At 52.6% G+C, this 17584-nt stretch overlaps 6 protein-coding genes across 6 annotated transcripts; 4 read left to right on the forward strand and 2 right to left on the reverse strand.

Annotated features, from left to right (window-relative positions):
• Positions 1-1479: 1479 nt before the first annotated feature.
• On the forward strand, positions 1480-2004 carry NEUTE1DRAFT_42120 (uncharacterized protein; the record flags this gene model as incomplete). The annotated part of the gene is made up of 2 exons (XM_009851985.1): positions 1480-1530; positions 1876-2004. The coding sequence occupies 2 exons, from the start codon at positions 1480-1482 to the stop codon at positions 2002-2004; spliced, it is 180 nt and encodes a 59-aa protein (XP_009850287.1).
• A 1870-nt stretch (positions 2005-3874) lies between these two features.
• Positions 3875-6514, forward strand: NEUTE1DRAFT_63531 (catalase 3; the record flags this gene model as incomplete). The annotated part of the gene is made up of 3 exons (XM_009852821.1): positions 3875-4299; positions 4365-4567; positions 4631-6514. 3 exons carry the CDS (start codon positions 4015-4017, stop codon positions 6300-6302), a joined length of 2160 nt encoding a protein of 719 aa, XP_009851123.1.
• A 1064-nt stretch (positions 6515-7578) lies between these two features.
• NEUTE1DRAFT_122364 (uncharacterized protein) lies at positions 7579-9649 on the forward strand (the record flags this gene model as incomplete). Its single annotated transcript, XM_009852822.1, has 3 exons — positions 7579-7760; positions 7820-9027; positions 9424-9649. The coding sequence occupies 3 exons, from the start codon at positions 7579-7581 to the stop codon at positions 9474-9476; spliced, it is 1443 nt and encodes a 480-aa protein (XP_009851124.1).
• Positions 9650-10081: 432 nt separating this feature from the next.
• On the reverse strand, positions 10082-12642 carry NEUTE1DRAFT_146519 (uncharacterized protein; the record flags this gene model as incomplete). The annotated part of the gene is made up of 2 exons (XM_009852823.1): positions 10082-11575; positions 12294-12642. The coding sequence occupies 2 exons, from the start codon at positions 12558-12560 to the stop codon at positions 10082-10084; spliced, it is 1761 nt and encodes a 586-aa protein (XP_009851125.1).
• A 2094-nt stretch (positions 12643-14736) lies between these two features.
• Positions 14737-16573, forward strand: NEUTE1DRAFT_146520 (uncharacterized protein; the record flags this gene model as incomplete). The annotated part of the gene is made up of 3 exons (XM_009852824.1): positions 14737-14902; positions 14962-15225; positions 15302-16573. 3 exons carry the CDS (start codon positions 14737-14739, stop codon positions 16033-16035), a joined length of 1164 nt encoding a protein of 387 aa, XP_009851126.1.
• Positions 16574-16907: 334 nt separating this feature from the next.
• Positions 16908-17535, reverse strand: NEUTE1DRAFT_117042 (uncharacterized protein; the record flags this gene model as incomplete). Its single annotated transcript, XM_009852825.1, has 2 exons — positions 16908-17015; positions 17094-17535. Coding segments are annotated over 2 exons (342 nt in total), but the record flags the coding sequence as incomplete, so codon positions are not given.
• Positions 17536-17584: the final 49 nt, after the last annotated feature.

A 17584-nucleotide genomic window follows, 5' to 3' on the forward strand; every position in this document is an offset into this window, starting at 1 on the left:
GAATACAAAACTGAGATGGTTTGCGAAGCATGGCACGCAATCGAAAATTCTTTATCAAATACCAAGATCCAGGTCGGGAAGGTTGCCATGACGATCGGATATAGAAGCATCTGGATCAGGCCTGATCAAGCGCTGATAGTGACTCGCAAATGGCTTTACTACGCCGTTGGCATGCTTTAACAAGATGAGCTATAGAATCCAGGGTACGGGGGATCAGGCGAGCCAGGCTCTCTGCTGTCTCTGTCACGCTGGTGAGCCATGGTTCAAGATGATCGCTGAGCCTCAACCGAGTCGGGTTAATTTGCCGGCATGCAGGAGTCTCAGAACGGGAACAAGTCTCAGTCAGCGATGACAGAAGATGACCATACGTGTAAAAGCTCAGAAGTCCCTGCGTTGACGGTTGTTCGGTTATTGTCTCAAAGTACACTACTCCCCACCTTGGCGATCTTCAACGGGAACAGCGTCAATGTAAACATGGCAGACGTCCTGTTGATGGAATCAAGAGAGCATTTTCCTTGAAAAAAAAAAAAAGAAAAAGCTCCCGTCATCTTCGCGGTGTGTAAAAATGCTACGATGAACGGAGACCCGGCAATCGTACGGTCCACCGCTGCAGGTACGGCACCTTCAAAGGCACCACCAATCCGACCATCACCACCATCAGATGTCCCATCACCGCCGCCACCACGCCTGCCAATGGGAGGTTTTTGATTTGAGTGTACTTCGAGGGTAACCGAGCCCCCAAAGTCCCTCAGCTTTGCGAACCAAGCGATGCAATCCCAGTAGTAGGTGTGGGGTGAAGACACGGCATTGGATCGCTTCATTAGTATCATTTTAGTTTGCAGGTTTGCGGGTTGCGGGATCGGACTTCTACGGGAGTTGTTTGATTCATGTAGACCAATGTGACAAGGTGCGAGCGCGGGCGGCAGTATCTGATCATCAACTCGATCAACGTCCCTCGACCTATGAACGGCATTTCAATGACACGACAAAATTCGAGGGGGTGTGACAGGAACACGATGGATAGTCAGATACCGTTTTGCTGATATACTACCTCAAATTGTAAAGCTGTTATAGCAATGGCGGTGGTTATTCTCAAAGTAAATAGTAGAAAAACAAATAAAAGTTGAGAAAGATAAAAGACAAGAAAATTACCACAGTCGCGAGAAATCCCGAGATATTGGCGGGACACACCGTTCACCTTCATCTTTCAATGGCATCAAAGCATGGCAGTATTTCTTGGAGTTTCTATCCCTGATCGGCATTACGACTTTGCAAAGAGTTGGTTCACCAGAAGAAAATATCTCTGCTCGGATTCTTAATGATGTCGAAAGAGAACGGAATTCAGAAACTCCCTCTTGTTTTTCCATCTCGATGGCCCAGACTGGAAGGTGTTTCTTCGCATAATCCTGTGGTCAACCAAATTCCTCGCACGACCTTCCCGATGCATATCCTTTTGTCGAAGAGCAGACCCTGCTGAAGATGAACGTCCTGCCATCCACTACAACTCCAGCCAAGGTATTCCACACCGAGGTGAGTTGTAGTACGGTATGCGGAAAGAAAAAAGACAGTAAGCAAAGGTCCCTGTAACGCTTTTCACAGAGCAAGCGATTTTGATTGTACTGTGAATAGCACCACGCCGAAGAGGTGTGTGCTTGTGAGGTTCGGGTAACGCCGCCGTGTGATTCCCTACAACCATGCGGCCCATGCCACACACGGGCATCCAGCTTGATGATCAGCTAGCCGGCTGACGCCCAACAGGTCGTTGGATGTGAAAAAAAAAAAAAAAAAAAAAAAAAAAAAAAAAAAAAAAAAAAAAAAAAAAAAAAAAAGACATGGACATTGGATCTGATACTCCATAGGAACGTTGTAGTGTAGAACACCTTTCAGCTTCCTCAGGATCAGAACGGCATCCGGGAACCCACCTTTGAGCTCTCAACCACCGCTGTTGCATCACCATCAACGAGAAACCCCAAGTTCTGGGCCCAGCAAGGTGGTATCATCTGAGTATGAACGGCCGGCGCCCTGCAGAAAGAGAGATTTCATCTTTCCCCCAGCTGTACAGTCATACTGTGCCAAGGTTGTACAGTAGCTGCGGTGACTGGATGACTTACATGATAGTATCCTCCAATCCACCACTCTCGGCCTCGAATCATCAGATTATCAATCAAGAGGGATGCCATCGAACGAAAATAAGGTAAGAGCACTCACCGCCGATCCTTGCAAAATGGCAGTTGTGATATCCTTGGCACCCAAACTCCCAGGCTTCTTCATCCTCGTGGCTCGCCGCTGGCCGCATGTTCTCGGGCCTAGTTTGCTCGGCATGCTTAAAATTGGGGGACCGAAATAAAATTAAACAAAAAATCGCCCATCAGAGTGGCGCATACACTACATACCAGAAATATTTGGATCCGGCTGTCATGGCTACCCCTTCCCTGCAGGCAGAAGGAGCATCACCGTAGCAATACATACCACCATGCGGCACGGGAACGGTTGGATATTGCCCCAACCATCAACAGTCTGTGAGTCGTGCCAGTCAGTTTCTCTCGCATCCTAAAGTTATCAGCAGTCAAAGCTTTTCTTAGTTTCTCGCAAATGCTTCGAGGCCTCATCTCGTTCATGTACAATTTGCATGATATAGCTTACCATCTTCCTTCTGTGTGATTCTTTACAATATCTTGTAGATTTGGTGTCAGAGGAACATGCAGCAAGGAATCGACTTGCCTCATCAAGGCCCACTCTGTTCTGCCGCCGTCCATCATCATCTTTCTTCGGCTTGGCAACCAAACCAAGGCACCACTGAGAGAAGGCGGACCGTTCGATACATCTCACCCTGGCCGGGGACCATTTTATGTGGACCCTTGCCGACAATATAGCGGGCCATGAGGAAGGCCACGGGCTAACCCAGTGACTTGGACTGTGAAGGAGGAAGATTTTCTGATGTGATGAATGCCCTAACAACGGGTACCTTGAGATTGGCACTCCGTATACTTTCAGATACGCTCAAACTGTACAATCCAATACTAGTGTACACTGGTTTGTTCGTTAGCGTGGGACTACTTGCAGGTTCAAATAGGGGAGAAATGTGTGATCTAGAGGATATGATTGGTTCAAAATCAACAAAAAACGTAGAGTGAGAGAGAGCTTCAAAGAGCCTGAGCCTTCTCAGTAGTATCCCGGACACGATGCCCAAAAAGGAAACAGTTCCAGCGCTTTTCCAGGACTTACAATCGTCAAAGTCCACCGAACCAGACTTCGGAAAAATGTCTATCGAAGTGCCACACCAACAATCATATCAGGGTTGGAATGTACCACCTATAAACTACACAGCTTCTATAATGGGGGCCATGGCCACACTTCGACGATTTACCAGCAGGCACTACACTACGTAAAAGTGTAGGTACGTACCTTTGTCCGTTTCCTCGCCCTATGGTGCACATCTACCGGTGGCACCCTCGAAAGCTACCGTGCTCTAGTGCAACTGTACTCCATCAAGAGTCCATGTCCATCAGTGCCATCCCACCAGTTGAAATTCACCACTTACATGTCTGTGGGGTTGGCAGCTTTGTTGTCCCAGCCTGGTATGCCAGAACCCGTTCTCCAAGTACCCCCTACCCTTGCCTGCAGGCATGCTTGATGCGTGCGTTTTTGTTTCCCCATGGATTCGGTTCGGACGAAGCTCCAACTTCTCATTGCCCATGGACCATGCGGGGGACGCTCATTGTGTTGATCCTGGCAAAGGTCGATAGATGTGATCACCACCCTGATGGGTCTCTGTCTGTCTGTCAGTCTGTCTGACTGTTCGGCCGTGGCAAGGAGGATTGATATAAGTAGGACCTCTCCCGCCACTGACATCCGAGATATTGCTTTGTGTGTTCTCTGTATCCCTAACCAGATATCCATATTCTGGGATAGAATATTGTCACACATTCTCCCTGTCTATCTATTTGATACCCCCAAATCACAGATTGTGTGTACTCCTTCAGTTGGAACATAAACACCAGACAACACAATACCATGCGTGTCAACGCTCTTCTACCGTTGAGCGGCCTTATTGGCACTGCTCTGGCGGCATGCCCCTTTGCCGACCCTTCTGCTCTTGGTCGCCGTGCCGAGGGCGGCGAGGTTGACGCCCGTCAGAGGTTGAAGGAGGTTGAGATTGACGACAACGGCGAATTCATGACAGCGGATTTCGGCGGCAACATTGAGGAACAGTTCAGTCTGAAGGCTGGTGGCCGGGGCTCGACATTGCTTGAAGACTTCATCTTCCGTCAGAAGCTCCAGCACTTCGACCATGAGCGCGTATGTCTTCACTGCCATGGCCCAATTAGCATAAAGATTTCTAGCTAACGTATATCCGATACCAGATTCCCGAGAGAGTCGTTCATGCCCGTGGTGCCGGTGCCCACGGTATCTTCACCAGTTATGGCGACTGGTCCAACATCACCGCCGCCTCCTTCCTGGGCGCCAAGGACAAGCAAACACCGGTCTTCGTCCGCTTCTCTACCGTTGCCGGTTCCAGGGGTTCCGCCGACACTGCCCGTGATGTTCACGGCTTCGCCACGAGATTGTATGTTGACCACGTAACAACCTTTCCCTTCACCTCTTGAGCAGGGCGTTAACTTGTATCCAGCTATACCGATGAGGGCAACTTCGATATCGTCGGCAACAACATTCCCGTCTTCTTCATCCAGGATGCCATCCGCTTCCCCGACCTTATTCACTCCGTCAAGCCTAGCCCCGACAACGAGGTTCCCCAAGCCGCCACCGCCCACGACTCCGCTTGGGACTTCTTCAGCTCCCAGCCCTCCGCTCTCCATACCCTCTTCTGGGCCATGTCTGGCAACGGTATTCCCCGCAGCTACCGTCACATGGATGGTTTCGGTATTCACACCTTCCGTCTGGTGACCGAGGACGGCAAGTCCAAGCTCGTCAAGTGGCATTGGAAGACGAAACAGGGCAAGGCCGCTCTCGTCTGGGAGGAGGCTCAAGTTCTCGCCGGCAAGAACGCCGACTTCCACCGTCAGGATCTCTGGGACGCTATCGAGTCCGGAAACGCCCCTTCATGGGAGCTCGCCGTTCAGCTTATTGATGAGGACAAGGCCCAGGCTTACGGCTTCGACCTTCTTGATCCCACCAAGTTCCTTCCCGAGGAGTTCGCCCCTCTCCAGGTTCTCGGTGAGATGACCCTCAACCGCAACCCTATGAACTACTTCGCCGAGACCGAGCAGATCTCCTTCCAGCCCGGCCACATTGTTCGCGGCGTCGACTTCACCGAGGATCCCCTGCTGCAGGGTCGTCTCTACAGCTACCTCGACACCCAGCTCAACCGCCACAGGGGCCCTAACTTTGAGCAGCTCCCCATCAACCGCCCTGTCTCTGGCGTCCACAACAACCACCGCGACGGTCAGGGCCAGGCTTGGATTCACAAGAACATCCACCACTACACCCCGTCTTACCTCAACAAGGGCTACCCCGCCCAGGCCAACCAGACCGTCGGCCGCGGCTTCTTCACTACCCCCGGCCGCACCGCGTCTGGCGTCCTGAACCGCGAGCTCAGCGCCACCTTTGACGACCACTACACCCAGCCCCGGCTCTTCTTCAACTCGCTCACCCCCGTCGAGCAGCAGTTCGTCATCAACGCGATCCGCTTCGAGGCCAGCCACGTCACCAACGAGCAGGTCAAGAAGAACGTTCTCGAGCAGCTCAACAAGATCTCCAACGACGTGGCCAAGCGCGTGGCCGTCGCGCTCGGCCTCGAGGCGCCCCAGCCCGACCCTACCTTCTACCACAACAACGTCACCCGCGGCGTTTCCATTTTCAACGAGAGCCTCCCCACCATCGCCACCCTCCGCGTCGGCGTCCTCTCCACCACCAAGGGCGACTCCCTCGACAAGGCCAAGGCCCTCAAGGAGCAGCTCGAGAAGGACGGCCTCAAGGTCACCGTCATCGCCGAGTACCTTGCCAGCGGTGTCGACCAGACCTACTCCGCTGCTGACGCCACCGCCTTCGATGCCGTTGTCGTGGCCGAGGGCGCTGAGCGCGTCTTCAGCGGCAAGGGCGCCATGAGCCCTCTTTTTCCTGCTGGCCGTCCTAGCCAGATTCTTACTGATGGTTACCGCTGGGGCAAGCCCGTTGCTGCCGTCGGCAGCGCCAAGAAGGTGCTCCAGAGCATCGGGGTGGAGGAGAAGGAGGCTGGTGTTTATGCCGGTGCTCAGGATGAGGTTATCAAGGGCGTTGAGGAGGGCCTCAAGGTGTTCAAGTTCCTTGAGCGTTTCGCCGTTGATGGTGATGATGAGGAGTAAGTAGATTGGATACCAATGGAATGACCAAAGCGAGGAGGAAAGGGTAATGCTTAACGAGCTGATGATGAGAATTTGATGATTTGTCCGTTTTGGAAAACGAACAAGCGATCCATGGGGAGGTTGAGCTTTGGATCCAGGGGGTTAAACTTTTTGTACATATCTTTACCTACCAGTACTTAATCTGAAAGAAAAAAAAAGGGTACGAGATGCCAGAAATCCGAATCTTTGCTATTTGATGAGTTCGAAGAAGTAACGGCAACAATGCACCAACATGATGCGTCGCAGGAACTATGGGTCACGTGGATGGCTGCAGAATGAGTTGTCAAGTGGTTTCCGGCCTTTCCCCATCGAACTATTGGCTTGGGAATGGTTGTTGTTTTATTGAAGTCTCGTGATGTTCAGGTCATGGTGTCGTGGTGGTATTGTGTGTGCTTGCATGTCGCCCGTGGTCGTCCATGCTTCAGTAAAGGTGCGGACAGCGTCAACTGAAGATCGCCGGTTGCACAACCAAAAAAGAGAGACCAAGATGTGTGTTACTGCTTTATCGTAATACCCGCCCTGGCCGTATGATCTCGATATTATGTTTGGTGTTGAAAAGATCAAGCACGCAGCTGAAGGAATAGATTAATGCAAGGTAAGTATCAACTTACCCGACAGTAGAGCTGTTGCCGCCGGCACTAAACACGCCGCTGGGGCACCGCTTTGGGTCCACGTGTGCTGGGCTTAGGCGGAGCCCTCTGCACGTCTCCCGCTGCAACCGCGCCTATGGCCGATGACGTTAGCAGTCCCCTATCGCAGCAGCTGGAGATAAGGCTACCTAGAGGTACATGCGACAACGGGCAGCAACCATCAGGGTGCAGCTGACACACACCTAATTCAACACCTATCACCTATCCCGTCCATCGCCATCCATCCCGACGTGTGCGCACGCTTTCATCCCGTGTCGCCGACGCATGATGGTTTGATCCTAATATCCCCGCGATTCTCCACCATCAAACCGTCGAATCAGACACATCAAACGGCGAACGGAATCAAGGCAGCCGACACCGGAAGTGGGTTGGATCGCGGAGGACGGTCAAGGCGATTCACGAGTCGTGAACGCCAGTTGCACTCTTTTTAAGACGGACTTTCGACATTACAAGGACGCCGGCAGCATTGAATGTCGGCAGATCAGCCCAGTATTAGACTTGGTCCCATACCGACAAGTTCCAGCGGAGATTCCAGACATCTCCAAGGGTCGACGACAGCTACCCGTGACAACGGACCACCAACTATCATGGATCGACTAAAGAACTTCCTGACGCCGGTGAAGGCAACCGACGACGAGTATGAGCCGCTGGCAGACGACTCCTCATTGACACTCGAGGAGGAAGGAGAGACATACGAAGACCAGGCGCCTTTCTCATGGATAGAATACGCCATCTTCGCCTTGATCGGCGTCGCCATGCTCTGGGCATGGTATGTCCATGATACCCACTCGCGATACTTATCCTGCTAACCACCCATTGACACTACAGGAACATGTTCCTCGCTGCTGCTCCCTACTTTCAAACCCGGTTCGAATCCAACGAATGGATCCTCGCCAACTCCCAATCCGCTATCCTCTCCGTCTCGACAACCGCCAACCTCCTGGCTCTGCTCGTCTTGATGAACATTCAGTCCTCAGCCAACTATCCTTTGCGTATCAAGGCCTCTCTGATCGTCACCATTGCCGTCTTCGGACTCTTGACCATCTCGACTGTCGCCTTCCGCAATGTCTCCCCGACCACCTACCTCGTCTTCCTGCTGCTCATGGTCGGCGCCTCCGCCTGGGCCTCCGGCATGTTGCAAAACGGCGCCTTCGCCTTCGCCGCCAGCTTCGGTCGACCGGAGTACACCCAAGCCATCATGGCCGGCCAGGGCGTGGCCGGGATTCTGCCCCCTCTAGCACAAATCGTCTCCTACCTCGCGGTGCCTCAGTCCGGCGAATCCAATCCTCCCTTCAACTCAACAACTGCCGCCACCACTACTCTTGACAGCACCCCAGAAGCGGCCCCCAGCACCTCGGCCTTCATCTACTTTCTCACCGCCGTGCTAGTCTCCCTTGCCACCCTCATCGCCTTCTACCCCCTCGTCAAGCGACACACCGCGCTCGTCGAATCCCGCCTCATGCTCGACGAAGACACCCAGCAACAACTCCTCTCGCAGTCCATCATCTCCCTCGAGGAAGCCGAGCGGCTTCGCCGACACTACGTCAGCCCTTCTACCCTTTTCCGCAAGCTCAATTGGATTGCCGTCTCTGTCTTTTTGTGTTTCGTCGTAGCCATGTTCTTCCCCGTTTTCACAGCCAAGATCCTGTCCGTCCACGATGACTCTGTCATCTCCCCTGGCCCGGGGGAAAAAGCGTCGTCTATATTTACTCCCGGAGCCTTCATTCCCCTCGGCTTCTTCTTCTGGAACCTCGGCGACTTGCTCGGTCGCGTATCCCCCATGTTCCTCCCCTTTTCACTGCGGGATCGCCCCGTAGCCTTGTTCGCGGTGGCGGTCGCGAGACTGGTCTTCTTGCCCATGTACTTGCTCTGCAACATCCGTGGTCAGGGAGCGGTGGTGGATAGCGATCTGTTTTATTTGTTGGTGGTGCAGTTGCCCTTTGGCTTGACGAATGGGTGGTTGTGTACGAGCAGCATGATGGCTGCCGGGGAGTGTGTGGATGAGGGCGAGAGGGAGGCGGCCGGCGGCTTTATGAGTATGTGTCTTGTAGGTGGCTTGTCGGTGGGGAGTTTGGCTAGTTTTAGCGTTGCTAGCATCTGATGTCGTTGATGTTGGTGTAATTCCTTTTTTCTCTTTTGTTTTTTTTTAATCTCCGATTTCGTTTTCTTTTTTGGGGAGCGAAATGTTGGATATAACGTAGGATGGAGTGGATGGACTGCTTGCAGGCACATTGTGGTTTGTGTTAGCGAACTGGGAAGGTTAGAGGCGTTATGGTGTTGGATTGCGTTAGCGAAGGTCTTGCTAGACTAGAAAGATCAGACCTGTGATGAACTCGTGGCATTTAGAAGATATATACCCAATCCCAACATAAAATAGAATGTCAGTAAATTCCCAGTCCCCAAGACACATTATCGCAACAGATATCATGTAGTTGGAAGTTTGAACAACGTTGACATGACGCAGGTTCATATGTATGTTCCATAGTAGTACAACGGAGTGAGGAGTCGCATAACAACCCTGGGGTATTGTAAACTTATCCTTCCCATCCCATCACATCATCTTCCTCCACCCTTCTTCATCTGTTTGTCCGTCCGTTCGCCTGGCTGTGGCGGTCCATCCTCATGGTGTATCTCAATAAAGAACAAAAAACTTTTTTTTTCCCCTCTTCCCTTCGCTCTTTACAGTCATCATCTCTTCCTCTTCTCCCTTCTCTAGAAGTACACTATGTACTACTCTCCAAGAAAACAGAAAAGAAAGAACCCAAACAACCCCATTTTTCTAGGTGATGTTCGTTCTTTTTGTAGGCCCATCACCAACCCACAAACCAATGATATCAATCCATGGAAACGAAAGCCAAATGTGCCACCACCGTCAGAAAAGCGTTGAAAATCAAAGAGTAATCGATCATGGGGTTCCGGTTCGTGACTCCACCCCTCCGAAACGCCGTTGGAAAATCATATCAGAGAAAGAGTAGAACCCGCTTGCCTGAGAAAACCAAGAAAGGAGGAGCGGAAAAAACTGTACGGCAAAATGTGATCGGCACATGGAAGAGCGTAGCACGCCCGCAATATGACAGTCCCCAGGCTCATCTATCTTGGTTCATAAGCCGGTGGGGGAATGTCATGCTGGTGGCTCTCCTCCCAAAAAGCAGGATTGCGGTTCTTCTCGTCATACACACGGCGGGCAATCTCACCCGCAATTTTGGTGATCCAAGCTTGCTCAAGAATCACCGAGGACATATCTGGCTGAGGACCAGCACGTCCCCACTGTTGTTGTTGCTGTTGCTGAAACTGCTGCTGCTGGCCTTTGGCATCTGCGTAGATTGACGCAGTGGATTCGGCCTTTTCGGACACTCTGCTGGAATACGACGGCGGCATCTCCTGCGCCGACGTTTGTGGAGCTGGGCTGCTAGGGAACATGGAAGGCTGGCGAGTATACACATGCTCCTGGGGAGAGGCAGCCCGCGAGGGCTGGGCAGTCACGGGCACACTTGGGACAGCAGCACGCGGACCAGACGATTCAGAAGCCCTGGCAGATGTAGTAGCGTCTGTGGGAGGCCTGAACCTCACCTTGCTCTGGGATGCAGCCAGATCATCTTCTGGTACCTCCCGTATTGTTGTAGGGATGACAGGTTCAGACATGGGTGTACGGGTCGAAGCCTCGGAGTGGCTATCGCCAGCTTGGCTGCTGGTGCTACCGATCTCGCTGACAGGCTCACTCGCCGCCGTCTTGCTACGCAGGTTGACGACCCGCATCTTCTTCTTGCGGCCCGCCTTGGAATGCCTACCAGAGCCCAGAGACAAGCCCGTAGTGGCGGACCCCATACTCACCAAGGTCGGCCTGGATAGAGCGTGACCACTAGCCTGACTGCTGTTGTCTGAGAAAGTGTAAGTATGGACACTTCCCTGGTACGAAGACGTCCGGTGGAGGTTGGGCGTAGATGCCGGAGTAGCTGTGGCATCAGGCTTGTCAGACTGCCCAGCCCAAGCTCTGAACACTACCTCGAGAATGTTTGGTGTTAGGAGAGATGAGGTACGGTGAGCACGGGCAAGGGCATCCATCTTTTCGAGGTTCTTTTGCGAGAACAACGATTGTGTCTCGGGACCCCCGTCAAGAGATAGTGACGAAATCTCGGCAGGATCCAGACGATGGCCATGCGCATCCACAGCGTCAAGTGGTGGTGTTGCCAGCGGGTTTATCGCCGCATCACTTTCCTCCTTGGCTTCCTCATCCTCCTTTGGAACCTGATCCGGGCACCACAGTTGAAGCGAGAGACGATGGATGATTGCTGGAAGTTCATCCATGATCAGGTCTCGCAACTTCATCTCGATGGTTTTTTGAAGGTAATCCCTAACGAACTGAATGGAGTCGAAGGTCGAAGAGACCTTGAGAGACTCGAGAGGGTCATTTCGAAAGACTATTGTGAGGCCCTTTTGCTTGGAGAAAACTAGGATGATGAAGGCCGACAGCTTGATCTCGGACAGGGTGATCTGAAGCGGTATTGTAAGCGATGACGATGCCGTCAGGGGTTCTGGTGACGTGAAGCTGGGTTTGGCGGATATGTACGTGTTTAGCGGGTTCGCCTATCAGTTGATTTATTAGCATCACTCTTGTTAACCCTGGACAGTCTTGGTGTACTATGGTGATATGGGTAAGTTAAACCCGTGGATCAGGTCGTTGGACACACAGTGCCCACGAACCTTTAGCTTTAGTGGTCAGTGCAAGATACCTGACAGGGAGGTAAAACTTTTGCTCGTAACCGCAGTAGCGCAAAAGAGACGTGCAGCACCTGGAGAGACCCCTGCCAGGTGATCTTCGGTAATTTGGGGCAATGCGCCAAGGATGCCAAGTAAAATCTCCAGCCTTTCGGGAATTTTCTCGCGGGTGGGTGCCCAAGCCAGCTGAAGCACGAACGAGAAAGCCGTCCTCAGAAGTCCTGTTGTATGGTTTTTGTAATCCACACATATACAGTGTATCACCAGTCTTGAGCTTGCCAGAGCGCTGAGCACTTGCCCACCAGCTCGCCCACTCCCTTGATCCGAAAAATCGTCATGATCCACGTCGGCTTGAAGAAAGCATGTCCCATGTTCGGAGCACTAGCCACAGTGGAGCCATGTCGTCGGGAGTAGGTACTGGCAAAAGTTCGTAGCGCTCGTCCAATGGTTCCTCGGATATTCATGTTACCGCACTGCGCACTGCGCAGTAGCTTCCTCGACGAATGGTGGGGGAGAGAAAAGGCAAAAGCAAAAGCTCCCAACATGGTGTGAGAGCCATTGACAAAAAAGCCTGGAAAAGCCGTACCTGCACTCGTGTTGCCAAAGTCAAGAAGGCGTCGCCAGAATAGCACATTTTGAAAATGCCGCGGAACCTGTCCTCTGCCAAATCTCCTATTTCCAAAATCTCCAGGTCGGGCGGCACGGAGCCAAGGTTGAGTTCGGTCACGAAGATGTCATCGACAATGATCGGGGGCTTGGGCGACTTGTTCAAGGCTGTCGTGAGGAGGTCGCGTGCCCGTTCGTAGAAGCCGGCGTCGGCCGTCAGCGGCGACCAGTTGAAGTTGAAGGCCATATTGAGTTGGCGTTGTCTTTAGTCAGACATGGCAATCGGAGGGCGGGTGTTGAATATGGTTGCTTCCGTCGGTGCGGAGGAGACGCTGGGTCGTCGAAGATTGCTGGCCAAATTGCCAACAATGACGGAACTCGGAATGCGACCCGAAATACGATGCGTTCGACGATGCGCTCGGGATCGGTCGCGCAGCAGTGGTGACAGTAGATATTCGACTCCCCGATCGAAGGATGTTGCGGAAAAAGAGACCTGGGAGTCCGGAGGTTGTGCGGTTTGGTATTGTAGAATTGGCAGAATTGCCCGGGGTAGCGGGTGTTGTAGGTAAGTTCACGTGCTGAGGTCGGCGGGAGCTGGAGATTACAATGGGGTCAGGATGTGGACAGGATGACCATGACGCTATTTTGTGGGCGGGCCTTTTTCTGAAATTTTTCGCGCGTGTCGCTCTTTCGTTCACTTCATGCACTGCAGTCAGAAGCAGGCAAGTGTGACTGCGTCAGGGTGCAAGGTGGTAGAGGTACGTGGGACGCTGTGTGGCTTGGGGGTAGCAGTGCGGGTGGCACCGGATCTTCTGACGCTGTCGCTGATGCTCACTTGGCAGTCCCTCAGTGGGCTGACATTGGCTGGGGCGGCGATTTGGGTACAACGAGCGCCTGATATGCTCAACTCCTGCTCGTTAATCGAACCGCGTGGAAGGCGTTTTGTCGTTCAATCAAGACTGGTTGAGGAATAGCATTGTTTATTAATTGTCTACACTGCATAATACATGGAAGCGGTCAGGCAGAATGAAGTCTACAAGACAGCACACTAAGTCCGAGGTACGCATTGAAACACGCTCCAACCTATGCAGGGACAGTCGCTGCAACCGGACGTTAGCAGTGTCTTGTCTTGATCTGCTTAATCGGCGCAGCTTGTTTAGCCATAGACGAAACAAAAAGAAAGTGGAAAGGGGAGAATTGATGCGGATGCTGGATGCCCTGCGGAACGTAGGTAAGGTACAACCTACAGTACCTCTACTTGATGCCGTATGAATGGGATGAATGCAGTGGGAGCAGTGGTGCGCTCTTGCCCTGCCGTTGTGAAGCAGCTGGAAACATAGGGCACTGGAACCCCAGCGGCACTCACCAATGACGACGCAGAGCCTCCCACCAAAACCCTCCAAGACAGCCCAGGAGAATGAGGGGAAATAATCCAATGCACTTCAAAGAGGCATATCGCATTGGCACATCGAACCAATGTCTCAGTCATCATTGGAACGGACTGAACGGTTGTTAGGGCCTTTCAAGTGGATCTTGAGCCTCGGGAATGCGGAGGGGGGAGGCAAGGTAAGCCTCACCAGTCGGGGAGAGCCCGGAGGTTTTTTCGACTTTAAATCCCGAGAGGGGTAACCCGTCGTGTGCTTTCGTTGTGAGGGACAGCCACACTTGTTTGTTTGGCTTTGGGCACTGATGAATCTTGTCCGTTATCCGTCGTTATCGGATCCATCGGCAGGACCCGTCACATTCGGGAAGCCTCGGTTTCTGGGGTATCTGTTTGGAGACGGGGACCGGGGCACCGGGCGGGGTCATGAAGATGAACCCGATGTTCTGGTGTCAGTGGAATGTTGTGTCTTCCGGGGTGGATACTCTGGAAAGGACGGTTCCCCAAACACCTACCTTGTGCTTATACGCAGTTACACGTATGTATGGTCAAGGGGGACATCACAGCGGCTTTGTGTCAATACGACTGTCCAATGCTCAGTTTTGCTGTGGTTCAAAAATAGATTCCTGGAACGTCTTCCCTTTCCATTCCGTACCTTGAATCCAAAAGATTGATTGAAACCATGGGTCACTTCGTTGACAAAACTTCATTACCGTAGTCAAAGTGAAAGTTCAATGACAACTGACATTTAGCATCACAATATCAGACGAACTCCATTGCTGCCCTGATGATCTTCAGTGGCAAGAACAACTCAAGCTTCACTCGGCTCACCATTGCCAAGAAAGGCATCACTTACCAGTTACTGTGCCCGTTTGTTTTGGTTACACGTTGCCGCTAGCCCCAAACAATTCCTACCTTAGCTGAAACCGCGCCTCCTTTCTACGTCACAATGTCAATCAGCAACTCCAACGGAAAACAACAAGCCAACTGCAGTCATTCATTGTTCAACTTGCAAACGAACTGAATTGTAGTAAACGTAATCATGTCACCAAAACCAGTAGCAGACCTAGCCAGCTTGAAAGGCACCAATTGCCAGTTCAAGTTCATCGGTGAAGGCGCCGCCAACATAGTCTTTGAGGTTGTCTTTCCTGAGGAAGACATCACCACTCAGGATGATGGCGATAGTCAGATCTTGGACATCCTACAAGGTGACTATTACCTTTAGCCCCATTCACCACATGAGACGTCAATACTAAGATCATCACAGGGAAACTCTTACGAGTACCAAAGGCCAATACCAAAGCCTTTCCACACCCCGAAATCCTTCAGTACTGGGAGTCATCCATCAGTCCACTCTTCGATAACCCCCAGGAAGACCTAGTACAGCAGCACCTCATTCGTCTGGACAATTCCGTCGTCTCACAACTGAATGCAATTCTTGAAAATGAAGACGCCCAGCGTAGGGCAGATTTCCAGGGTACCAAGGTGGCCGAGGCCGAGTATGGCATGTTGGTTGAGGATATGAGGAAGAGTTTGTCCCTCTTCACCTTTTCCCCCCCTTCCCTCCAGCTCTTTTGTCTCTAACTTAAATCCCCTTCCCCCCGCAGAATTCCCATTAGACTTCCTTCTAGAATTCAAACCCAAATGGCTCACCCCTTCCCCCTCCGCCCCCTCTACCGCCACGCGCTGCCGTAACTGTGCCCGCGAAGCCTACCGCCTACACAAATCGCTTCGCTCCGCTTCCTCCGACCAAAACTCCTCCTGTGCCCTTAGCCACGAGCCACCGTTCTGCCCCCTCGAGTACCTAGCCGCTCAATCCTCGCCCTGCTCTCTAGCCCGAGTCATCGCATCCATCAACCTCTCCGCCATTTCCGCTTCTTTGGACACCAAGCCAGCGACGAGGGAGAATCCCGTTGGTGTGCAACCGGCTGTTTCTCTGGATGGCGAGGACGATGGCAGGCCAGGAATGGACCAAGTAGACGAGCGCTACCGCGTCGCGCTTGTTCACTGGCTGCAAAGCAATTCGTTGCTGCCCAAGCTGCGGGACGCGCAAGAGAGCTTGGACCCGGCGCCGGAGGGGACGAGTGACCAGGAGAAGCTGGCGTTGGCGATGACGTTGAGGGATTGTACCTGTTTTGTGAGGATATCGGAAGACTCGAAGGGAGGCTTGAAGGTGGAAGCCAAGCTGGCGGATTTGGATAAGAAGAATTGGGAGGCCAAGTTGGAGTATTGGAAGGGGATGGATGAGGTGTTGAAAGAGGGGGGGTATTATGAGGGGGTGGAGGTGCCGAGGATTCGGACGAGGTGTTTCATGGAGGTTGGGGCAGGGGAGGCGGCCTGAGAGTTTATGCCATTGATGTTGTCATGGGCTTTCAAGGGAGATGGATGGGCACTTGTAATGGTGATGGTTCGGTGCCGTGCTGGCCTTTAACAACCCTAAATGATGAACGATAAAGCGCCGTTTTCCTTACCCAACACTAGCAATGCAATTTGTGACTCCCTGGCTGTTTAGCACCCATGAACGCCATAACTCCCTTTACTCAACATAATCCGAATCAGATGCCACACGGTAACGCTGCCTCCGAGCCGCCTACTGCGCTGAACGCTCCTCGACTTCCTTCTAGGCAGCCTTAGCGCTCTCCGCCCTCAGTGCCTCCAGCCGTTTCTGCTTCTTCTCCAACTCCTCCATCATCTGCTTCTTCATCTCATCCACCTTTAGCTTCGCCTCCTTGAGCTTCTGAATCTCCAACTGCTCCGTCTCCCGACTGAACGGCTGCCCGGGTCTATTAACCAGAGGAATCATCGCGCTCCTCTCCAGCACGCCTCCCTCGGACTTTTGTATCACAAACGGCTCCTCTTTTGACTCATTATTGTTCTTCCCGTCCTTGTTCGTGCTCACACTAGCCCGCGAGTGACTCCTCTCGTGCCCTTTCTTATTTCCGCCCTTGCTGCTGCTCGCCCCGGGCGTGTTCGCGCTGGTCGGCGTCGCGGCGCCACTACCGCCGCCGCCGCCGCCGCCGCCGTCTTTCAGTGTTGAAGCCGATGGCGGGAGGGCGCCCGAGATGAGGATATCGTAAAAGGGCTCGTAGGGTTCGTTGAAGATCTGTTCCTCGTATACCCAGGAAATGACCTCGCCGCCGTTGAGGCGCATAGCTTCCTTCTCTTCTTCGGTGCGGCCGAATGGGTGCAGGCGCAGATGGTGATAGAGCGTTTGAGGCTTCTCGGAGGATTCGGGGACGTAGTACAGCTTCATGGTGATTTCGAACTCACCCCAGCCGGTCTCGTGTATTTGGAAGGGTTGGCCTTTGACCCCTTCTACCACTGGACGGAGGGACACGGTTGATTAGCTTAGGTCGAAGGGGATGGAAGGAGGTATGAGAACCGGATGTAGGGACGTACTTCGAACATGGTTTGGAATGGACTCGTGAAGCTTAAACTGAACGCGCCGAAGCCAGTACGTAATGTCCACATCGTCGATGCCCTTGATGAAAACGGTCCAGGAGTGCGTGTGATCATCTGGAACGCCGGGCGGTTTGGGGTTGGTCTTTTCGTCGAAGGGCCGTGCTGTTGTTCCGTAAACGAAGGGTCGAAATATTTGAACGCCCTTGACACGCTTGCCTGTAGGTGGTGCCATCTTGTTTGGCGGTGATGGTTATGGATAGATTGAAGCTGTTCGAAGTGTTGAGATTCGCGCTGCTTCGCGGTGGTTTCGACAGACGCGGTAGGCCAATTGGCAAAGCTATAGTTATAGCGATATAGACTAGCTGGGCATACGCAAGTCGTTTATCAGACCTGAATTCGACTACACCACTGTGTACGGGAGGAGTGATTCTTGAAGAAGTGAAGATGGCGCAACGAGAACAAAATGATGATTACAGGATTACAAAAGT

The sequence above is a fragment of the Neurospora tetrasperma genome (genome assembly GCF_000213175.1).
Source record: "Neurospora tetrasperma FGSC 2508 unplaced genomic scaffold NEUTE1scaffold_3, whole genome shotgun sequence".
Taxonomy (NCBI): domain Eukaryota; kingdom Fungi; phylum Ascomycota; class Sordariomycetes; order Sordariales; family Sordariaceae; genus Neurospora; species Neurospora tetrasperma.